This window comes from Thalia democratica, chromosome 9 (assembly GCF_965202585.1).
Source record: "Thalia democratica chromosome 9, ktThaDemo2.hap1.1, whole genome shotgun sequence".
Classification (NCBI taxonomy): domain Eukaryota; kingdom Metazoa; phylum Chordata; class Thaliacea; order Salpida; family Salpidae; genus Thalia; species Thalia democratica.
In genome coordinates, this window is record NC_139173.1 from 26,214,590 (window position 1) to 26,240,535 (window position 25,946).

Consider the following 25,946-nt stretch of genomic DNA (forward strand, 5'->3'; position numbering starts at 1 on the left):
AGTGTTAAAGCAAAGACACTGTTGGTTTCAAGAAAAAAAAAATACATGATTAAATTTTTTATTTTTTTAATAGACTTTTTTTTCTCAAGGATTTAACTAGTTAAACACTAAATTAGTAAAACAAAATAAAAAAGCAAGTTTCGCGAAAACAAATATCTATGAAACGTTATCCTCAAATAATAAGTATTTTATACTTTTTAAAGATTTAAATGTATATCTGGTAACTATTATTTAGTGTTACTAAACTTTGTTTAATAATCAACAACAGGATTAGCTGTTTCAAAATGTACTTTTTCCAAACACTTGAAACCTGTCATGTAAAAGACCATTATATCACTACCTTTAGCTTACTCCTTTTTAATAATTATATGGTTGCACCAAATTTCAAATGACATTTAAAATTTTACTTTTTTGAAAAATTTAAATATTTTTTGAACTTGTATTTTATATTTTAATAACCATAAGCTTAAAGTTGTTATTCTTTAAGTATTGTTATTTTTACGCTGCCTGTTTTTGTGAGGAAGAAAACTGTGTAGTGTTAACAATGAACTATGATTTTTGTTTTCAATAAAGTCAACATTTGGTTGAACTATATTGTTTTTTGAACAACAAGAAACGCTCAAAAAGTTTGGTTCAAGGACCTGGTGTACGCAAAAACCTTTTGGTCATTGAGTCCTACACCAAAACAGTTTAATGTCATGTCCAGGACAAAAAGAGGAAAAGGATTTAATTGTATTATTTAAAATAATATATTGTTAATGTAATTAAATTTATAATTATAAGTGTTTTTATCTCAAGGGCATAAGGAGGTCCAAGGTTCAAAAAAGAACTTTCAATTTTAAATCAAAGCTTATTATGAAAAACTCAGTTTTAGACTATTTGCTTTTAGGATATTCCAAAATAAAGTTTTTGAAGTGAAATTAAAAAAAAAGCACTAGAAATTTGTTAACTCTTTTTTTTTTGATTTCCCAGCCAAATTTAAGTAAATATTCAATATTAAGGCAACATATCAATTAAAATACAATTTTAAGTATGTTTGTATTTTAAGTTACATATAAGATTCCTGTGGTATTGTAATTCTTGCATAGCTTTTTTGTAAGTAAGAAAATGGTGTAGTGCTTTTAACTAGGTTTGCCTGAAAGTCAGGAAAATATAAAAAACTAAAGTCGGGAAAAAATAAGGAAAAACAAATTAAAAAATAAGTCTACAAGTTTGATATAAACATGCTCGGTTATGGTTAACTTAGGGTGAGCACCAATATCAAGCTGAAATTATTACATTTGATGTCTTCAGGGTTGCCACTTTACCTGGAAACCTGGAACTTGACAATTTTGGCAAAAATAACCTGGAAAAACCTGGAATTTGAGAACCTGGAATTTTGATCAAAAATCTGGAAAAACCTAGAATTTTTAATAATTTTAACATTTTCAGTACTAAAATTTTAATTTGACACAAAAAATCTATTATAGAAAAAAAAAATTGTTATTATCAAAACATTTTTTAGTTAAAAAACACATTAAAAGTAAGTTTACAGCATCTTTTTAATATTTTTGTACTTTTTAACACAGTTTCTTTTATAGAATTTAACTTAAACTAAAAATAGACCCAAAAACGTTTACTATTAAAAACCTGGAAAAAATTTGGAAAACCTGGAAAAAATTTAGAAAAAACAAGAGGCAACCCTGTGTCTTATTTAATCATAACTTTAGGCTAAAAATTTATCTTTAATGAATACATGAAAAAAATAAAATTAATATATCATAAACTAATTATACAGTAATCTTCCTTTATTCTACCAACATATGTTTCTGTGTGTTAACGAATCAACACACTTTAACTGGGTTCTGTAAAAAAATAATTACTGTAATGAGAGAATAGAAGCATAGAGTAAAGTAGGTGTATACATGTTTTCATTAAAATAAGATATATTCTACAGATAATAGTTATTAATAGGTTAAATACTTAATATTAAATCCGACTGTTATAAAACTATATAATATTTGTGATTATTAAGTCTAAAATAAGTAAATATAACAATATATTGACCTATGGACTGCAAATTTTTCAGGGTGAATCACTATAAACCTATCTCCTCCTAAATTTTTTGAGCTAGAGACCTAAAGCTTTTAGGAAACGTTTCTTTTATAGTTTATAAGACTTTGAATGTTGGAATTTTAAAAATATTGAAAAATAAAAATTTAGACCAGAAAAACAAAAAAAATAGGTGGTTTTTTTTAATAAAAATTTTATTTTTCAAAATTTCAAAAATTCCTGCATTCAATCTTTTTAGAATTTAATAAAACACTTTATGTGAAAATTTGAAGAAGATTGCTTAAAAAATGAAGGAGGAGATAGATTTTTAGTGAAATGTTTTTTTTTGCTTTTTAGTTTGCGCCTTCCATTAGGAACCTATTGAGGTCATATCTTTGATTACTCATATCTCAAAAAATACTTTTTTAAGAAATACTTAGAAGCGGTTAAGAATGTCTGATAGCCTAGATAAAACTCTACAAAATAAGATCAGCTTGTAAAAATCAAGGTGGACCCCCCTATGCCCTGAAGGTTTTTTTAAGAGCCATTGTGATTTTGAGTAAAAAAAAATGTTGGATCCCCGTATGCCCTTAAGATAATTGACTAGGGAAGAAGGTTGCCACACATTTAAGACAAATTGAGCTAGTTTGAAGTTTTAAAAAATTGGGCCAACTCTGGCTAAAGTATTTTTTTACCTCGGAATGACTAAGACTAGTTTTGATATTTTTTAAATATCTGAAACTAACTTAAAAATTAAGTCTTGATTATTTATTTGCTTAATATTCTGATGTTTTCAGATATATTAGCTTGATTTATGATATTTTTCTTCAGTTTAACTCAAAATTTTTATTTCTTATTTATTTACAAACACAGACTAGCTTAAAGTAAAGCTAGTTTTTGCCCACTCAGCAGACTTTTTATCTCAAAAAGTGGCAAGGTGGTTAGTTTTAAAAAGGTTGCTCAAAAGTTGTAGGAGGTAAAAATTAAATTAAATGTTTTTTTCTTTCTGCATTCTATGAGGAAGCTTTAAGCACTCAAACTTATTAGGATTATATCTTGAAAGTTACTTTAGTTTTAATAAGTGGTAGAAGTAACTGGTTGCTTGAATATAAATGTAGAAAATAAGACAAAGAATTTACCATCATATGCCCTTGTTAAATTTTGAATTAGCATAAAGTATGCTTTTGATAGATTAAGTTAGTTCAAGTTATTATTTAGTATTTCTACCTGCTCATTGAAAATATAGCATTAAATTATAAGCAAATACCATAATTTTTACAGTGTTTCCAAAAAACCTTCAAACCTGGAAACACCTGGAATTTGACAATTTAGGCTAAAAAACCTGGAAAAACCTTGATTTTGTGAAAATAAAAAAAAACCTGGAATTTTGAACAATTTTAACATGTTAAGTAGTAAATTTCAATTTGACTCAAAAATTTATTATATAAATAATATTTTTTTCATCATCAAAATTGTTTAAAAAACACATTTATAGTAGCTTTAGAGTATCTTTTCAATGTTATTATACTATTTAACACAGTTTCTTACCTTTAACTTTAATTTTAACTAAAAATAAAACCAAACACATGTACTTTTAAAAACCTGGAGGAAATTTTGAAAATCTGGAGGAAATTTCGAAAACCTGGAGAAAATTTTGCAAGAACATTTTGCAACCCTGTGTTTGAAATAAAGAAAATGTCTTTGATAACTTATTTTTTCACAAACATTTGAAAAATTTAAATGTTGACAATAAAAAAAACCACTATATGTTTTTCTAATCATGAAGCTTAAGGGCATAGTGGGGGTCCACCTTGATTTTTACAACTTGATTTTATTTTATAGAGTTTTATCTGAGCTACCAGACAATTTTAACCGCTTGAAAAAATTCAAAGTATTTTTTGAGATATAAGCCATCAAAGATATGACCTCAATAGGTTCCTAATGGAAGGCGCAAACTAAAAACGCAAAAAAAAGACCATTTCACTAAAAATCTATCTCCTCCTTCATTTTTTAAGCAATCTTCTTCAAATTTTCACAGAAATTGTATTATTAAATTTTAAAATGATTAAATGCAGGAATTTTTGAAATTTTGAAAAATAAAATTTTTATTAAAAACAAACCACCTATTTTTTTTTTGTTTTTTTTTGTCTAAAATTTTTATTTTACAATATATTTAAATTTCCAACATTCAAAGTTATTTAAACTATAAAAGGAACGTTTCCTGAAAGTTTAAGGTCTCTAGCTCAAAAAATGAAGGAGAAGATAGTTTTAGTGATTTTTACATTTCCAAGAAAATTGACCCTGAAACGTTTGTATTGAAAACTTTTTATAAAAATTGCAATATTTCAAAAGTTAAATAATATTTTTGAATTTTATAAAAACTGGCTTGTAGTTTGTTCAAGCTTTCATATAAGAACCAATGTAATTTTTAATAAAAAAAATGTCAAACCCCCTCTATGCCCTTGAATACCTAAGAAAATATCGCCAGTTTTAAATATAGTGTTTGAAAACAGAAAATTTTTAACTATTTCTTTTCAAAAAAAAAATTAGCAGTCAATATAACATTTGCAACAATAAACTAATAAAAGCAACAATAAAAATACCAAGGTTAAGTAAGCATGTTGCATTATATTTAAATTCTATTGCCCATTGATAATTCTTAAAAAAAAAAGTTTTTTATAAATTGAATTTACAAGTATTACAGGGTTGCCATAAAACTTAAAATCCTTGAAAAATCTGGAATTTGGTTATTGAGGCTAAAAAAACTTTTAAAAACATAGAAATAGTGGAATTAAAATAAAAACCCTATTTTGAAAAAAAAAAATCAATAAGAATCTGAAAAAGCTTAAATTTCAAATATTTTTTACGTTTAAAGTAATGAAATTTTGATTTGACAAAAAAATCTATTATTTTTAGATACTTTTTTTTGTTATCAGTAACTATTTTTTTGATATTAAAAAAATGTTTATCAGTATCTATTCAATGTATTTTTGCTTTTTAAAACAGTTTTTTACCATAAACTTAACTTGATCCTAAAAATAGACCCAAAACAATTACTTTTGAAAACCTAGAAACCATTAAGATTTCTACATACTCAAGTTAACTCATTTAAGTTTTTTGAAGGTTTTCAGAAAAACTGGCTGATATTTTTCTGAAAAACTCAAGATAATTGAAATACTCAGGGCTGCCACTTTACCGGGATCCTTGAAAAACCTGGAATTTAAAAATTTAGGCAAAAATAACCTGGAAAACCCTGGAACTTAAACAATGTTTACATGTTCAGTGAAAAAATTGCAATTTGACTATCATATAAATAAAAAAAAATAATCATCATCAAAATTTTTTTTTGTAAAAAACATAGTTAAAGTAGCTTTACAGTATCTTTTCAATGTTTATATTTTAATAAACACAGTTTCTTATTTTAAACTTAACTTAAAACTTAAAATAGACCCAAAATGTGTAATTATAAAAACCTGGAAAAAATTTGGAAAAAACAAGTGGCAACTCTGAATACTGTGAGAAAAACTCAAGATTAGTTTTTGCTATAAGTATTTTGTCTAACTTTAATGAATGTAATAAAGTTTTTAATGTTTTGTAAATATATATTTTTTTGTTTTTATGGTTTATTAGTAACTTAAATTTTAGATAAAGTTTTCTCTCTGCAGCTAACTCTTTTTGAATATATTATTTGAAATTGTTATTTGAATGCTGGAACTGTACCTATGAAACTTTTTTTGTAATTGATCTAAAGTTTTAGTTACCTATTTAAGTTCTATAAATATTTAAGTCAATTTTTTTAGCTGGTAGATTTAGTAGAAAATTCTTTTGCATGCCAGAATTATTAAATATATTCTCACTGGCCTGTGTAATTTTGATTTATTGTAGTATATGAACTATAAAAACACTTCTATAAGCTAAATTGTATTATTATAAAAACATGATAAAAAGATCTGTGTGTTTTAACACATAATTTTAAAGTTTTACAAGGTAATGATTAAACATACAGATTTTAGTTTCATTATGTTTATTTTTAGATTAGGGCCTTAGAGAGTTGCAATATTTTTTTAAAAATACTACTTTGGTTATTATAATAAAATGTTGATAATATATTTACTATAACTTACTTTTCATAGAACTGAAAAATCAATAACTTCTGAAAAATAATAAGTTAGGTAAAAAGTTTCTAAAGAAATTTATAAAAGAAAAAATTTGAGATAATGATTTAGAATTTTTCAAGTTTTGAAAGTGCTGTAATTTCCTTAATTTTAATATAATTTACTTAAAATTTTCTTTTTTTGATTATAAAAAATATTGTTAATTAAAAACTACAAAATCTAAATCCTGCACAATGACAATAAATAGTTAAAAATTAGACTGAAAAATTTAAAAGTAAATGACAGGGTTGTAAAGACTCTGGCTACTCGGGATACATCTAGCATAGTTGCCATAATCTAGAGCTTTTTTGTTTGTGTAAACAGGGTTGCCACTCGGTCAGGAAATCAGGAAAAGTCAAGAAAAGTTTAAAAAAATTACAAAAGTCAGGAAAAAATGGGGGTTTTGAAAAAAAGTCAGGAAATTTGATAAAATTAAAAACAAAAGTCATATTTTGTCAGTATAAATTTACAAAATTCCTTGTTTTCCAAAGCCTTCAAGTGGTAAAAATTAATTAAAAGTCCTTTAAAGTCAGAAAAAAATTCCAAAACTTTCCTAGAAATTTACAAAAATATTTAAATTTATTTCCAATGCCTTCAAGCTGTTATAAATTAGTAAAATATCCTTTATTAAACTGCAAAAATTTTCTATTAACATATTGAACAAGTACCCTACTTGAACAAGCAGATTTTGTAAGCTTTTTAGTATTGATGATCTGTAGCAAGGACACTTCCATAGTGAAACTGTGATATATACACAAAAGTTTATCTAGCATAATTTTAGAATCAAAAAGTTTTTTTATTAATTAAACAGTTGAGTTCTTTATAACTAAGCAGTTAGTTTAGTATTTTATGTAACAAGTTAGTGTGTATACTGTACCCCTTTATAATTTTTCCAAATTTGTTTAACTTTATTAAATAAGTTATAAGAGAGGTATATGCGAAGATTAAGTTTACTTATTATTTGTATTTTTTTGTAGAGTAACTCAAGTTTTTAAAGTAAATAACAGTATATTTATTTGTTACAAATTTTATACTAATTTAGTATTAGATGAAGAGGTTGAAGTGCTAATAAAAAAACTAAGAAAATAAATTTTAGTACATACATTTAAAAAAAACAGTATTTGGTTAAGTTCTTTATTGTTTTAATGTTTTAACCGTAAAAGTTCGTTATTGTTTAAAGGTTTGAGTTGTGAAAGTTCCTTATTGATTTAAGGTTTTAATTGTAAAAGTTCCTTACATGTCGTTTCGTTTATTTAGATACATTTATACTGGGAAATTGTAAAAAATTATGTTCTTTATTGTTTTAAGGTTTCAACTGTAAAAATTTGTTTTTGTTTTAAGATTTTAATTGTGAAAGTTGGTTATTAATTCAAGGTTTTAATTGTAAAAGTTCCCTATATGTTGTTTGTTTATCTAGATACATTTATGCTAGGGTTTGCTAAAAAATTGTTTCTTTTTTCAGACAAGCTGTGTTTATAAGGTAATAATACAAGTATTTTGCTGATAGAGCTGTTTATTACAAACATTAAACATACACAGATGGTTCAAGTGATGTACTGGAAGTTTGAAGATAGAATTCAACAAAAAACTGTTGTTTTTAACCTGTATTAAAATTAGATTCAAAGCTTTATATAGTTTCAAGTGTTAGATTATGTATTTTAGAATAAGTTTAATTTAAGAGTTTGATTTAGAAAAGTCAGGAAAATTTTGGTAAAAAGTCAGGATAAGTCGGGAAATTTTTCTCAGCATGATGAGTGGCAACCATGTGTAAATTACACAATAAAACATAATAAAGCTGTATTGTGGCAAACATGTGGTCAAGTTTGAATTTAAAAATAGCAGGCTAGTTAGATTTTTTTTTTTTTTTTAAGTTAATTTCTTATACTTCTGTTGTCTTAAAAACTGTGTTTTTATTCAATTTTTTGTCATTAATATGGTATTTTTAATTAAATAAACTTCATAAAGTTTTTTTCTGCTTTTCCATCATTTACTTTAGTCTATTTACCACAACAAAAGTTATAAACCTAAATGCTGATCATTTAATGATCATATTTAATTATCATTTAATTAAATTTAATGATCATTTAATTAATACATATTTTTATTAACATTCCAAATATTTTGTTGTGCACACTAAAATGTATTATCTACACAATAAAAGTATATGTTATATAAGGTGTATGATGCACACTAGCCTAAAATAATTAATGATATCTATGATCAAAATAAAATTATAGACTTCTCAATGAACTATTTGGCTTTCTTTGATAATGCCTTTTTTGCAGAAATTAAAAAAGCTATGGCCCCCTCCTACAACATTTCTAAAAAAAAACTACCCTTAAATACTCATACCTTTTTTGTCTGTAATCATCGACTCCAGAATATCTAATTTAAGTTTCAAATTGTAGCCTCATAGACCCCCTCTTGGTCCTTGTGCAGCTTATGGCCCACTTTGTGAAACCTGCTCTAGCTAGATAAGGTTTTCATGCTAGATTGTGTTTGAAATATAGACAATCATGTAAAGATAACCCTAAATATATCTAGTAAAATTAGCCGGCCCAAGGTCCAACAAGTAAAAAATACAAATCAAATTTGAATAAATAAAAAGAATGGCCCTAAATGTAGTAAAAAATGTTTTTTAAATATATTATAAAATAATGAGCTTCTATCAGTATAACATGTATTGAAGGAGTAATAAATATGGGGGTTTGGTTTAATGTGTTTATTATTTATCATTTTTTACATTTATAATGTTTTGTTTTGGTTTTACAACTAAAATCTCTACTTAAACAAAGCATCCTTTTTACAACCATGTTTTTTTTGTTTTAAAAAAAGACAAAAAAAAATAAATTATAAATAATATGAAATACTTTCAATAGTGTTAATATTTTAACATTTGGTTAATTATATGAAAAATAATCAAATTGTTAACTATTTGTTTAGATTTTTTTGACTCCCATCTAGTGACATTATAAATAAATCAAGACCAATATTATAGAAACAAATTTATCACCACTAGAAATAGTAGCTATCACTAAATTTTATTTTTATAGCTGATGCATTTCTTTAACAATGCTGGTGTAATAAATATGTAAATAATGTTGTTGACTAGGATAAAGGGTATTAAAAGACTATTGTTTAACTGGTGTTTCACATATGTAAATCAAGATTGTTACAACTTGATAAAATCTGTGCTTTCAGCTAATAGCAACCCAATTATAAATTATTAAATTATTTTTACTATTTGTTGTTTTTGATTGTTCAAAATTGCTGTTTTTATAACTTTGCATTATTTAAGATAAATTTTTGAAGGATGCCAGTTTAGGTGGCAAGCTTATTTGAAAGTGCAATATTCTTAGATAAATCAATTTTCGCAAGTTTCCTTAATTTTTATTGGAACAAGCGTAGTAAGTTTTTTTAATTGAATTTTAGACCTCTATTTTTATAAGAAATACAAATTATTTTTGAATGCACTGTTTGCATATCCTCTTTATGGCGGGATGTAAAATTATGTTCAACTTTTTATTAACAACAAACCTATCAGTACACTGATTTTCAAGTATTGAGTAGCTTATAATTATGGTTAAGTTCAATAGGTTTCTGGTTGAAGAAGCAAACTAGAAAAGTATATAAAACTTAAATTGAAAACTTTTCGTCTCTCATAGCTTTGAAGCAATAATTTTCAAACTTTCTTAGTCTGTATTACAAAACAAATTATTGGAAGAACTTTTTTTGTATTTTTAAATGATATTTTTTCTAAAGTTGGTTAAAAAGTATCCAAAAAATATCTACTAAAAGTTAATTGTTAAAAAGTTGTATGATATAGATTTGAAATAAACCTAAAAAAAGTAAATTAATAAAAAAATAAGTGTCAATGCATTTAGAAGCTTTTAAAAAAATTTTTATTAAAGTTTATTTTGAGTTTAAATTCCTTGAAAATAATAATATCTTGTGTTTTAAGTTTTCATACAACAGCCGAATTGAAGTTTTTCAACTCACAACTATGTTTATTAAATATAGTTTTTATAATTGTTTTTTATTGTTTTTTTTATACAAAACTACTTGAGCAAAAAAAAATCATTTTAAATTACACATAAGAATAACTCTTTATCACTTACCTATATTTTTTAACCTCATTACTTACAAACTCAAATCCTTGAACTGAACTTGTTTTTAAAACAAAAAAGGGTTGCCAAAAAACCTGGAGTTTGACAATTGAGGCTAGAAAACCTGGAATTTTGAACAAAAATCACTAAAAAACCTCGAATTTTAAACAGTTTTTACATATTAAGTAGAAAAAATTTTATTTGACACAAAATATCTACCATATATATGAAAAAAATTTATCATCATCAAAAATTTTTTTAATTAAAAAACTCATTTGAAGTAGCTTTACAATATCTTTTTTATGTTTTTATACTATTTCAATTTTTTTATCTTAAACTTAACTTACAACTAAACATAGACCCAAAAATGTGTACTTTTAAAAACATGGATGAAATTTTGAAAAACCTTGAAAAATTTGCAAAAATTTAGCAGCCCTGACAATATGTCAAAAAACATTCTTAAAATTATTAGTCCTAAATTGTTTTCAAGAAAAGAAGCTTAAAATACTAAGATTTTAAATGAAAATTAACGTCTTAGTTTGTATAAGGTATATAACTTGATATATTTTTCAGTTTGTAATTTTAGGCTATTTATATAAAATAAAAGTAAAGAAAATGGCAGAAATGATAGTGAATGTCTTGGAAAAAACAGTTTCAGCAAGTAAGTAATTGACTTCTTTACAAAAATTCAAAAGCATTTTGTTTAGTTGCTATTTAATTTAAAAAAGGAATTTGATATTTATAAAATTATATATTATGATTATAAAAAAAATTGATATGTCAAGATTTTTAAATGTTTTAGTGAAGTTATATATTCTTTTTTTATTTCTCAAAAATTTGAACAACTTGTAAAACTTATAAAGTAAAAAAAATTGATATTTGTAAGAAGTATATTTGTCTTCAAACTTAAAAAGTATACACAACTAAAAGTATAAATTTCAAAAATATAACTTTCAAGTGTACTGAAAAATACAGTTTCAATAAAGAAAGAAATCTACTTGAATTTTTTGCAGTTATTTTATATTATGTGAAAAAATTACATGTAAAACTTTTTGTTAATCCTATGAAAGTAAATACATGTAGTTAAGTTTGTAGTTTCTATTAATTTCCTTTGTGTTTTGATCTCTTGATGTTTGACTAAATATTCGCGCTTATAAAAGTATGGGTAAAACTTGAAATAAGGAGGTGTTTGTATAGTTTTGATGGTATATATTTTTTGAAAGTTTTTTTGTATAAAAAGTTCCAGTTTAAGTATTATTATTTTTTTCTAAAAATATTAACAAGAGTAAAATTTATGATATAACTCAGAAATTATACATTTAAATTGGTTTGAGTAAAAATCAAACTTGAGAACATATAGTTATTTAATTGTTTTTTATAACAATAATTGATTATCAAGTAAATGAAGTTCACACATGGAAATTTAAGCCTGTAAAATTTGTATTTCAACCAATTTAGTTAAATAATGATAAACTTTTTCTTTTACTTCCTTTTATGTGTTTGCTCATTCATTTTTCTGTAGAGTTTTAGTTTTTTTTGTCTATCATTACTTGACTTACTCTACTTTTATGAGCTGATATAAAATACTTATCTTTAATAGTATAATGATGAAATATAAAATTCATTTGTTTTTATACGCTTGAGTCTTGTGTTCATGCAAATTATTTATTTCAGACCAGCAGGAAAGGTTGCAGGCGCAGAACTTTTTAGAACAGGCCGCATCGAACAGCATATCAAATTTTTTGATCGAACTGTCCAGAGTGCTGGCCGATACGACAAACAGCAAAGTTTCACGCCAGGCTGCAGGCTTGCAGGTTATTAATTAGTTAACTGAACCTTTTATACTAATTTTCAATTTTTTTGTACTAAATACATATGTTTTACTGCTTTCATCAATAAAAATATTTTGTTTCCAAAGAAATTAACAAACACACAAAACATTCTTACACTTTCATTTTAATTTAAAGCTTCTCTACATTTAAGTTAAGGTTTTTAGTATACGGTATGTTAATTTTTTCAAGCAAATAAATTTTAATCTTAAATTTTAAATTATGTAGACTTGTTATGTAGTAAAGTATTTTGTAGTGTATGGGAAAATAAGTTCATATGCATTTTTCAAGCATCTCCTCTGATTAATTAATTAGTAAGTTATTATTTTGTCACAGAACAAATCATAGAGATCCAACCTTTTTTTAAACGAAAATTAACATAGGTGTGTAGAGTATTACAAAAATGTAAGTCTATTTGATAAAGTTTTGAAAATAGCTTAGTAAAATAAACTAAATTTAATTGATAAACTCAATTTTTTTAATTTGATTAAATAAATTTAATAAAAAAAAATTTGTTAGAACTAGACTGATACACAAATTTAAATATGCATTAGAGACTAAGTAATCTTAAGCTTGAAAAACACAGTCCTATTTTTTTATATTTAAAAAACAGCATACAATATGCAGAAAAACTCATGTGTTTAAATACTTTACTAAGGGCATAGGGGTGTCTAACATTTTTTTTACCAAAAATAACATTTGATCTTATATGAAAGCTTGAAGTACAAACTACAAGCCAGTTTTTTATAGAATTAAAAAATCTTATTTTACTTTTGAGATATTGTAATTTTTATAAAAAGTTTCCGACGCAAACATCTGAACCTCAAATTTTTAGGGTTCAATTTTCTCAGAAATTTTATAAATCAATAAAAATCTATCATCTCCTTCATTTTTTGAGCTAGAGACCTTAAACTTTCAGAAAACGTTCCTTTTGTAGCTTAAAAGACTGAAGATGTTAAAATTTAAAAAATATAAAAAAATAAAAATTATGATTAAAAATACAAAAAAAATATGTGTTTTTTTTTTACAAAATTTTTATTTTTCAAAAATGAATAAAATCCTGCGTTTAATCATTTTAAAATTTGATAATAAACTTTCTGTGAAAATTTTAAGAATTTTGCTTAAAGGAGGAGATATATTTTTAATGAAATGGTATTTTTTTCTGTTTTGAGTTTTCGCCTTCCATTAGGAACCTATTGAGGTCACCGACTTTGATCCCTAATATCTCAAAAATTACGTTGAGTTTTTTCAAGCGGATAAAAATGTCTGGTAGCTCAAATAGAACTCTACAAAATAAGATCAACTTGTAAAAATCAAGGTGGAACCCCCTATACCCTTAACAATGAAATTTCTGAAACAATAATAAGTATAAATATGAACACTGGTATATTGTAAAATGACCTATAGTTCATTTATGCTACACAATAAAAACAAAAATTAAGTCATAGCCCTTGGCCTTGATGCACACATTTGGAATTAAATAATAAAAGTTAAATACTTTATTTCAATGATATTAATATTCAAGTATTAGATTTGTTGCTCAACTTTCAAAAAAGTCTGTCCACCTTATGAAAGTGGAGTATTTAAAAAGTAAAACGTTCTTGTTTTAAACAAACCCTGATAGCAAGTATAACTCTTCAGGTGAAAAACTACGTGACATCAAAGGACGAGAGCGTGAAGGTTCAGTACCAGGAGAGGTGGAGGCAGCTGGACGCTTCGACCAAGAACGAGGTGAAGGGGCTGATACTGCAGTCGCTCGGCACCGAAGAAACCCACCAGTCGTCGGCCGCACAGGTCATCGCCGGTGTCGCCTGCGCAGAACTTCCTCACAACGAGTGGCCCGTTAGTTTTTTGTTAAATAATTACTTTTATGAGGTTCTGTCGGCTTGTTGTTTAATTATTTTTGTTTAATAGAAGCTAAAAAACAGTTATACCCTGTTAATATTCTACATTAAATTTAAATCTAAAACACTTCAATTCCAAAAAATAGTTACCAAGAGCTCAATTGATATATACTGAATTTATTTTACATATTTTTTGATAAATGCTTGATAACAATTTTTTTCGATGAAGGACCTGATGGGAAAATTGGTGGAGCAAGTTTCAAAAGCTGAAAGCACCGACTACCAGAAAGAAGCCGCCCTGGAAGCCATTGGTTACATTTGTTCTGATATTGTGAGTTTTGAAAATGTTTATACTCTGTCCGACTCTTGTTTATAAGAGGGTTTTGCATACTTCGAACTTTGTTTACAATTCGTATTTGTAAATTTAAGATTAAATTATTTTTAATCCTGCCTGATTTTTAGTAAACTAACAAGTATATGGAACAACGCTATGTATATTAGATTTTTTTTAATAGATTCAAAAACATTGTTACATATTTTTATTAAATTTAACAGAGGATCGACAATTTCCCGCAACACATCAACGAGATACTGACTGCAGTCGTGCACGGAATGAGAAAAGACGAGCAAAACCTCTACGTGAAATTGGCGGCCGCCAACGCCATGCTGTCTGCCATCGACTTCACCAAGGAAAACTTCAATGACGAGGTTTGTTTATTTCCTTGTTGTTTTTCAATTGTTATAACTTTGCAACAATTAAAATACGGTGTAAGACCACATAACTCATGATTCTTTTTTAAATAAGTAAATAATAGGGAAAGCAATAAATTATAATCAGTTTTTACACGTTAAACATTCATTGTGAATATAGCAGCGAGATAAAACGATATTAATTAAAAATTTACCAATAAATGTACAACTATTTACTAGTTTCATTCATAAAACATGATCATGTACTTTCGCAGAACGAGAGGAACTTCATAATGCAGGTTATTTGCGAGGCAACGCAAGTGAGGGAGGCCAGAGTGCAAGTTGTTGCTCTGCAGTGCCTCGTTAAAATCGTATCGCTCTACTACCAGCACATGGAGTCATACATGGCACCAGCTCTGTTTCCCGTTAGTTTGAGCTATTGTGTATATAAACTGTAGTTAATATTTGAAACATCGGTGGTAATTTATCCTCAGACTAATCTTTAGCCTAGTTTGCCACTTTAAATGTTTACAAGGTGATGAACTGGTCTTTGAAAAAATGCTTTGAAAAGTTACTAGGTTGAAATTATTAAAAATAAAAATATATAAATGGTTAAAACAAAATTGTAATGTTAAAAAGTAGTGGGTTTTTTAGTAACTTGAAGTTTCTCAAAAATTGTGTAATTTAAAGGTTTATAAATGAATAAAATAATAATTAGTGGGCGCATGTGCTGCCAACAAAGAATGTTGATATTTTACCCAAACTATCTATTAGTTAACATATTATTTATCAATATTATGATATTTAAGATCCTCAAGTCGTCTTTAAGAATGTCAGTTATTGTTTGTGATATTTTGTCTTTACCTTAATACTATGTATAAAAAACGAATATATTTCAAAAAAATCGACAAACTTTTATTTTTATGATAATGATGTGAACCAACCATTCAAATTTAAGCTTCAATTTTTTAATTTTATAGTTACGTCGTTCTATATTTTTTATAACTTTTCTACATGCATGAAAATTTATGCACATTCAGTTTATATACCACTTATTTCCTGAAAATAGTCTGAAAGTACTTCAAAACAATTTAATAAATAAAAAGTAAAACTTTGTCGATCTTTAAAAGATATAATTGTTTTTATATACAGTATAAACATTTTATGAAATGATATAATTGAAGCTTTATTAAATTTTTTGTTTAGTACTCATAAATTTAGAAATAAAAAGTACAAAACTTAACATTTTGTTAGAAGCAATTAAATTAGTATTTGTTGTTTATCAAGCAAAAATAAATTTTATTAAAGCATTCTTGATACTGTAATTCAATTGTTTTACAACAATAAACTTAATTGAAAACATTTAATTTTAAATTTATTGTTTTATATCTGCTCAAAACATCAGTGTCAGTCAATGCTTTTATTTTAAACTAATTTACTTTAATGCATCTATTTTATAATTGTTTTAATGTTTAAGCCATTCATCTGAAGCTTTATATACAATTTATAAAACAAAGTATTTTCATATAGCAAATATCTACATATAAATTAGCAGATATTTTAACATAAGTAATTTAATGCATGTTCGTGTACATTGTACAACTAATGAACTCAAAATAATTCAGATGACAAGTTGATTGAGAGACATTAGTGTTATATTATATTTTATTATATTCGTTTAGTCTTGATCTTTGTTGTCTATTTAATCAATACAAACCAGATAACAATGGAAGCGATCAGGTCGCAGGACGACGAGGTTTGTTTGCAGGGAATTGAATTTTGGTCGAACATTTGCGAGGAGGAAATGGACCTTTCCATCGAGCTTTCGGAAGTGAGTTAAGTTGATGAGAAAATTACTTTTTGTGGGATACATGGTCTTCTGTTTGATCTTTAGTAATTTTTGAACTTTCTAAAGTGATGATTTTAATTATGTGAACCTTTATGTGATTGTACATTAGTTTTATTTTTTGATTTTAGACTAGTTTTAGTAAATTTTCTTCTTATTTCAGATTAATTAACTTTTCTTACACTTATATTAAAATTAATTTAATTTAAATATCAATGGTAGGACTACAATGCAATAAAAAATTTCAAAATCAGTTAAGGTTGATATAAACTTGAGTTTGCAATTGCTTGTATTAAAAAAATGTAAAACTCAGTTGCAATATGTCAAAAACTCAATAAAAAAAATTTTACATCTTTTTCTACGTTTCTATACTAAAAAAGGGAGTTATTATATATTTTTTTTAAACTGAAATATAACAACTTGTACTTAACTTCATACAAATTTATATTTACTTTTACTTTTAATTAACAGGCAGAAGAGATGGGAAGACCACCAACGAACATCAGCAGATTTTACGCCAAAGGAGCATTGAAGTACCTCGTGCCAGAAGTACTTCTCATTCTCGCCAGACAAGTTTGTTTATTATTGTTTTTCTAATAGTAATTATAATAACTCAGTTAAATAATATATTTCTCATAATAATGGTCTATACAGGCTTTTAAGTTAGTTATCAGCACCTAAATTTTATTGTTAGGTTATTGAAATAACTTTTATTAATACAGTTATTTTTTTACATAAAGTTGTAGAAACCTTGGGTTAGTATAAATAGATTATGTGTATAATAAATAAAACGAGGCTAGCTTTACCACCAAACTAAACAATGTACAGCAAATATTTTCATTGCTTAGCCTTGGCCTTTTTTTGAAAATAAAATTCTCAAAAAATTATAAGTTGAACAACTTGAAAACGAAGCATTGAATCAAGTACCAATATAAAGAACTAAATATTATTATGTACTGAATTCTCCGTGAAATGCTTGTTATATCCACCTAAACTTATGAATTAAGTTTTGTAAAGTCATTATGACGTCACAGGAAGAGATGGACGATGAAGACGATTGGAATCCTTCTAAAGCGGCTGGTGTCTGCATGATGCTGCTTTCAACCCTGTGCGAAGACGACGTTCTTGAATATGTTAGTTTAATTTATTTTTTCAATTATTTACTTTGGTTTGATTATATTTTAAGTCGGTAATGAATATGCTAATTTAATTTACTGGTGATATTATTTTAATATTTGATCTATCTGTATAAGCATCTCGCTTTTACTTGACCAGCAAATTATTTGATAAGTCTATTTTTGCTTCGGTCAAATTCATAAAATTTCAACTCTAAAGCAAATTCTAGTTGTTTCTACTTAACCGTAAATCAACTGTATAAAAAGTTAAAATAGACTATAGTAATTTATAAAATCATAAAAATTAAATCACAACTGTGAAAAATTGTGTATAACAAAACCACTCAATAAAAACTAACTTGATGAATGTAGTAATAAAATAACATGTCAATTTTAACTTAATTATAAAACTTGCTGAAATACACAAACAACATATAACACATAAATAACCAACATGCACCATATTAAACTAATGATAAAACAAAACGGGTATAATAAATTAATAACCAACAGGTGGTTCCCTTCATCACACAGCACATCACCAACCAGGACTGGAGGTACAAGGACGCCGCGGTGATGGCGTTCGGCTCCATACTGGAAGGTCCCACCGTGCTGTCACTGAGAACCATCGTCGACCAGGGCCTTCCCACCTTGATCGGCTTGCTGCAGGACCCCAGCGTGGTTGTCAGGGACACCACCGCCTGGGCCATCGGAAGGTATAATTTCGAATTTTGTTGGGTGTTTTGTTTTAAACAGTGTTTGTTAGTATTTGATAGTTGAGCTAACTAAATAAATGGATTTCTTGCTAAAGCGAAGGCCATAAAAAAGTTAAGTTAAAAACACAAAAAATCAGTAAAATAGAAATGAAAAAGGGCACTTTTACAAGGGTCAAAAGTAGTTGTGTTAAAAGTATAAAAAGTATAAAAAGTGTAAAAGTGTAACAGTCAAAAATTGAAAAAAAAAGCGGAAAGGGCTAATAAAACCGCGAGTTTTTATCAGATTTATCAAGCTTAATAGTTAAAGCACTGTCAATTTATTTTAATTAAAAACCATTTATGTTTAAATATTTCTATTTTTTATTTACGTGGGTAATTTTGCAGTAAAAACATAAAGTTACATTAGCTTGTCATTTAATATAAATTTAAATGGAAGCAATTTCGTAAGAAGTTTTACAAACTCAAGTATGTTAATTTGTTGAAAATTTTGTGGTATTACACAGTACTTAAAACTGGTGGTTTCAGTTTTGCAAATTAATTCAATTTTTACATTTACGTGCGTTTATTGTATTTCTCAAGCTATTTATTTTTTCAAATGGTGTGTTTTTGTTCAATTTTTATTATACTTCGTTTACCACTAATTAATTGAAACTATGTTTTAATAGTTTTTAACCTAGAGTTTTTTTCAAACACAAATTAGTACGACTGTTAATAACTCCATTATTATAATGATAAAAAGCATGAAGTTTTGAACTAATTTCTAGCTAAGGAGAATAACAAATACAATGTTTATTAATTACTGTACAGAGTAACAATTAAATTTGATTACAGAGTGTGCGAGATGACACCGGAATCGGCACTGACACCCCAAGCACTCCCCAATTTGCTGAGCGCCATGGTGAATTCGCTGCAGTCCGAACCCAGGGTTGCCACCAACATCTGCTGGGTAATTTTATTTTGTTAATTATATTAAACATGTCAAACTCAAAGGAAATAATAACAAGTGCTTAGTATTTTTATTGTTGTTTAGTTGTTATTAGGTAAATTATATTTCTTTTATAAACTGTAATTCTAAAAATGGTAGTCTGAAGCTTGCCCGCCAACTTAAAAGAAATTATTTTAATGTTGAAGTAAGATACCGCCTAATTTTTATTTAAAAACACTTGATATTCAGGCGTTTGCATCAAATACATGGAAATAAAAATATATGAAATAAATACACTTAACAGGTCTTTTATCTTTTAAGTAAAATGAAAATATGTAGGCCTAGTAAACATATTAAGTAAATAATTATGTTCAAACAGGCGTTTTCATCACTGGCTGAATCAGCGTACGAAGCAGCCGACCAAGTAGGAGATGACCCCGATACTTACTGCATGTCCGAAGTGTACGAGTCGATTATTGAGAAACTGCTCGGAACTACTGACAGGTAACTTGGTTCGATGTTGAGAGAAAAAGTTATTAAAATGGTTGTACTGTAAACTTAATTAGTGAGTATTAAAACTTAAACTTTGTTAGATACTAACAAAAAGAGCACATTTAAGTGGTTCTTGAAACTTCAACATGTTTTACTTGTTGAGTAGAAATAGCATTGCTTTTAATTTTTAAATCAAAGTTTTTATCCAATCAACATGATCATGATTTTAAATTAAAACCTTTTCACCACTCACTAACAAACAAAAACTTGGTTGTCTAGTACTGAAACACATCAACCTGATTGAACTTTCACATTAGTTAACAAAAATTTTATACATAATATTAACAGGAACGACGCCCACTTGAACAACCTGAGGAGCGCGGCGTACGGGGCTGTGATGGAAATGATCAAGAACTCACCCAAGGATTGCTACAACACCGTCCTTCAGACCACCAAGGTCATCATGGACCGCATCAACAAGCTCCTTCAAATGGAGGTTCGCTTATATGTTGCAATATTTCATTTGTTTATGTGTAATGTCTAGTTTATTGAACAACAAGACAACAACGCTCAAATTATTTGGTCCTTAAGACTTGGTGGGCAAAGAACCTTTCGGTTACGAGTCGCACACCACGGATACCTTTTGACGCCTTGTCCAGGACAAATATGAGTAAATATTGTAATAAAGTAAACTAATACTAGAACATTTTAGGTTTTTTGTTAAGAAAGTTTAAAGTAGTTGTTACAAAATAAGTATTTTAATTGTTTTAAATAACTTAAAACACATTTTTTATGATATTACTGTCATATTATTATATTTTTTTTACCCTATAAACTATTAGTTTACTTTTATTTATTTTGTAATTATGAATTTTGTTTTATAAGCGATGATTTTAGACAAACTTTTTTATTGTGTGTACTAAGTAATATATAAGTTGAAATTTTTTGAATTGAATTTTTTTTAAAATTAAGGGCATAGGGGGGGTAAACACCCTTTTTTGGTTTTTGATCTTATTTTATATAGTTTTTACTAAGCTACAAGATGCTTTTTACAGATTTAAAAAATTCAAAATAATTTTTGAGATATAGCCGGTCAAAGTCGGAGGCAACAATAGGATCCTTATGGGAAGCGCAAACTAAAACGGCAAATAACAAGAAATCACTAAAAATCTATCTTCTTCTACGTTTTTTGAGATAACTACCTCAAACTTTTAGGAAATGTTCCTTGATATATTTAAAAAATTCTGTCGGAAGGAATTTAAAAAAAAATAAAAAATAAAAATTTTATATAAAAATAAACAAAAAAAAACAGTTTTTAATAGAAATAGTCTATTTTTGCCGTTTTAGTTTGCGCCTCCCATAAGGAACCTATTGTTGGCTCCGAATTTGACCGGCTATATCTCAAAAATTAGTTTGATTTTTTTAAATCTGTAAAAAGCATCTTGTAGCTTTGTAAAAACTATATAAAATAAGATCAAAAACCAAAAAAGGGTGTTTACCCCCCCTATGCCCTTAAGTTCATTTGTATATCATACTGTGTTTAACTTGTGTTTTCATTTAGATTATATTTTTGTATATATATATATATAATTTATCTTGAAGTGTTGAATATAAGTTTATTTTCCTTTATCTCTTTGATGCCTGAGTCCAACATTGCACAATAAACAATATAATAATAATATAATAATATAGATATCTATTGAGTTTCTTACCTAAGTTAAAATAAAATAATTGATTAAGTATAGTTCAGTTAATTTATTAGTTAAATAATTTTATGCTCGTTCCCAATTGACGGATTAAAATTGCAATTATGTTTCAAATAATACAAACGTGTGTCTTTTATTATTCTCATATGGCGCAGTTAAACAATATTTGATCACAGTCGCAGATAACGAGTTCGAACGACCGCTCTCAGTTCAACGACCTCCAGAGTCTCTTGTGCGCCACCCTCCAGAGCGTGTTGAGAAAAGTGAAGCAGCAAGACATTTCAAGTTGGTTTAAATAAAAATTCAAAACTTATTTGTAATGAGCTATAAATAGAAGCATGCAGATATGAAGATGCATAATTTTTATGAGTAATATTTTTTGTTTATATAAGCAATGTAATAAAACAGGGTGATTACTGTCTTAAATAATATGATTAGGATCATTATGTCTGCACAGGTAGGTGATCTATTTTAAAATTACTAGGCTTTTATCCAGTAATAAATTTATGTAAATAAAATTTACTTTTTATATATTAACTAACACATGTTTCTGTGCGTTAACTTTGTTTTTATTATTATTATATATTCCAGCGAACTTGTTTCGTTGGGATCTTTATTAACTTTAAGTTTTCAATCTATACAAAGTGCTGACATTTAATTGCTTAATTATTTATACTACAAAAATATAAAACTTGGTCTGTCATGTATTTTGACTTATGAGTGTGAAATAAAAACAAAGCTGCGTTCAAAGATTCTTTTTTGTTGTAATATTTTAATTATGTTTTTTTTCTCTTTTTTCTACGCATGTACGTTGGTGCTGAAGATACACCAGGTTCGAGTCTCAGGTTCCGTTACAAAGACGCCTGCAAGCATTATTCATTCAATAGTAATTTATATTCCAAATTTGCAAGCACTAATCAAATGAATGAATGCACAATACTTGAAAAATACACAGATACTTTAAAACTATAAATAGTTATGCTTAGTTATACAAAAAAACTTAAATGAGTTTATAATTGTTTTCTTGATCAAGTAGCTTCATTTGAACAATCCATTTTTAAACTTTTAAATATTTATAAGTTAAGTCAACTTAAGCATTTATTATACAAAAATTGCAATTAAATTTAAAATATGTATGGTATCACAAGGTTTTTTTTTAAGTTTTCAATATACAAGTTCAAGCTATATAACTTAAGTTGTCCAGTGACAATAGTTATTTTCTAATACTTTCAATAATGACAAACCTTTCCGATAATTTATAATAGAATAAACAAACAGTTGGTTCTTAGTTTAAATAACATTTTAGAAAGACAAGGTAGATATTTATATGTGAAATAAGCAACAAACAAACAGTTAACATGATTTACTATCAACATAATCGCTTTCAGCCTTACCAGGCAATACAACAAACAGCACATGAAAATATCATGAAAATAAATATAATGAACTATTGATAACAGACAATGCTGATAAATTAATCATCGACTGTAAATGTTTGTCATGGTTTGAACAACGAAAGCTCTATAATATGCAAACAATCTACACACAGTGATAGCGGACGATGTGATGCAGAGCTTGCTGAAGATGTTGGAATCGTCGGGCGACAGCAACGGTGTGCAGGAAGACGCGTTGCTGGCAGTTGGCACGTTGACCGAAGTCGTCGGCGACAAGTTCATGAACTACTTCGACGCCTTCAAGCAGTACCTGGTGAAGGGACTCCAGAACAAAGCCGAGTATCAGGTGCGTGATGGTTTGGTCGTAAAAGTTTTATAATTTGGAATAAAAAATTTCAAAGATTTTGATTTTACCTTCTGGTTCTTTAATCCTTCTCTTTTATTTATTTCCTTGACTCGAATAAAATTAACTCTTTACAGATTTCTAATTACTTAAATGTTATTTATATGAAAAAAATTAGTTTCTCCACGCAGGTGTGCATCGCTGCGGTGGGCGTGCTGGCAGACATCACCCGCGCCATAGGAGAAAACATCCTTCCCTTCTGCGACGACCTCATGACCGTTCTCCTCACCAACCTGCAGGACGCGGATGTGCACCGAAGCGTGAAGCCGCACATATTGAGCGTGTTTGGCGACATCGCGCTGGCTGTGGGCAAGAATTTTGTCAAGTACATCGACATCGTCACTCAGACCCTGCAGCAGGCCGCCCAGACCAAAGTCGACACGGTTGGTAAAAATTTGTGTTTTTTAAATAATAGTAGCTATTTTGAACTGAAGGCAAAGAAAGTCCAGTAATTGATAGAGCGGCATTTTAAACGACACGGTTGGTATTTAAAAAATTGTGTTTTTAAAAATAATAGTAGTACCAGTAATAAGCTATTTTGAACTGAAGGAAAAGAAAATCCATTAGAATATAGAGCAGATGTTTTTGAATATAAAAATTTCCAGGTAGTAGCAAAAATAAAAGCTACAGTGGTCCCAGTTATTTGTTGGTAGATTGAGTAAACTGTTTGTAAATATTACAGATATAGTTTTCCTAGAAGTTCAATTAAATTAATAATTTATCACTTAAAGCAAGTTTTACATAATTTAATTAAATAATTAACTTAACAGTCGAACTACGACATGCTTGATTACTTGAACGAGCTCCGCGAAAGTTGCTTGGAAGCTTACACCGGAATCGTGCAGGGATTGAAAGGCGACAACGACAAAGAAGTCAATCGTGAGTTGATCAAAACATATTTGTTCATAATTTTCAGATTAAAATACATACGTAAAAGGAAATTTTTCTTTACAAAAACTAAAGTAGCGCTTATAACTAAAAAACCTTAATAAATGTTAAGTATACAAAAACAGTAAGCAAAGTTGAACATGAGCGAAAACAAGCTCTGATACTAGAAAACGGTTGTACACCTTTGGCTAAAACAAACCGACAATTAAAACTTATCAAATAAAACAAACCAGTTAATAACAAAACAGCGGAAGTGAACAAGTTGAACCAGCACATTCCGTTCATCGTGCAGTTCATTGAATCGATCGCCGCCGACGAGGACAGGAGTGAGGGAACTGTGTCAGCGTGCGCCGGACTTATCGGGTAAATTGAATAAAAACATAATATTTTGTTGTGTTGAAATTATCTGGTAATTTGGTTATTTAATTATTGGTAAAAATTAGTTGTTTCTAAGAAACAAAGTTTGTTAAATAGTAATTAGTTTGTGTTATTATTTTGAACCGTATCAGCATGCGGTCGAGTTTGATATTTGTAAGATGTTGATATTGAAATTTTTTTAAAGTTTTCCCATTTTAAAACCTCGTCTTATCGGTTAAAATTTAATAACTATTAAACTAGGGTCAATCGAAGTTTTGTTAAAGAGAAGTAAAGTATTTTCACATATTTGATGCGTATGTAAAGGGTCTGCTTGTTTATATTATAGTTACGACTGTGTCTAGGTTTAAAGAAAATTAAACGTATGCAGTATTAATAAAAACTAGTATTATTTATTGTACAAATTTATACTGTAATAAAACGAATACTTTATTCGAGGAATAATCAAATTATTCTATTCTATTTATAGCCATTTAAACGCATGAAATGTAAGAAGTGATTTTTTATGCTAGTCAGAAAAAACATAGGTCAGCATTGTATAAATTAAGTATTAAAGCATTTTTTTAAGTAAAAAAAATTGACAAAACAACAAACAAACAAACAGAGACCTGTGCATCGCGTTCGGCGGCAACTTCGGATCGGACCTGATAGTGGCGGTGGACAGCCAGCAGAACATCGCCAACCTGCTGACCGAAGGAAGGAGGAGCAGGACCGGAAAGACGAAGAGCTTGGCCGTGTGGGCCACCAAGGAGTTGAGAAAATTGCGCGGCGCTTAAATCGACAAGGTTTGATGAACTGTTTTATATAAGTTTCGTAATTAATAAGCGATATTTTTAAAAATTAGCAGTTGACAATTTAAACTTGAATTGATTATTTAATATGCTTTTATTTACTGCATGTATAATAAATTATTCCTTTTGAGATTATATCACCAAGTTCTTGTTTCAATTGAAATTAATTATTCCTTCGTGATTAAAAGTTTCTTGTTAATAAAAGTTGTAAAAAATAATTAAGATTGTTAACATGCTAATGTTTTTTATCTCACAGAATCTCCCACCATCAACCACATCCACCACTCACACAAAAGACGACCCACAAAACACACCTTCAGAAACAATTCATCTCTTTTTTGTTGTACGCGAACTTTTTCTTTGTTATAGTGCGTGTTTGAGTTTAGACGAATTCCTCTTTTTTTTTTGCGAATAAACTATTAATACCTGAGATTCGATGCTGTCTGCCTGCCTTTGTGAGTTAATTTAAATTGAATTTTTGAATTAAAAGTGTGACTGAGCGGTGTGTGTCTTTTATATAGGTCATTTGAAATGTAGAGAAAAAAAGTTTTATGTGCAAGTGAAAATGGCCGTTTTAGTGCCAACGACTTGTGTTTTTATTTGAGTAATTATATAGGAACTTTGTGACAATTTCTAGGCCT

General features: G+C 27.6%; 1 protein-coding gene across 1 annotated transcript; it reads left to right on the forward strand.

Annotated features, from left to right (window-relative positions):
* The first annotated feature begins 10,868 nt into the window (after positions 1 to 10,868).
* LOC145844109 (importin subunit beta-1-like) lies at positions 10,869 to 25,735 on the forward strand. The gene is made up of 20 exons (XM_082951458.1): positions 10,869 to 10,952; positions 11,966 to 12,105; positions 13,762 to 13,962; positions 14,194 to 14,295; positions 14,520 to 14,672; positions 14,930 to 15,079; positions 16,375 to 16,485; positions 16,972 to 17,073; positions 17,535 to 17,633; positions 18,129 to 18,331; positions 19,163 to 19,277; positions 19,636 to 19,760; positions 20,097 to 20,244; positions 21,631 to 21,739; positions 23,004 to 23,194; positions 23,383 to 23,634; positions 24,022 to 24,130; positions 24,388 to 24,502; positions 25,119 to 25,299; positions 25,562 to 25,735. The coding sequence occupies exons 1-19, from the start codon at positions 10,907 to 10,909 to the stop codon at positions 25,288 to 25,290; spliced, it is 2,643 nt and encodes an 880-aa protein (XP_082807584.1). The 5' UTR covers positions 10,869 to 10,906; the 3' UTR covers positions 25,291 to 25,299; positions 25,562 to 25,735.
* The last annotated feature ends 211 nt before the right edge of the window (positions 25,736 to 25,946 follow it).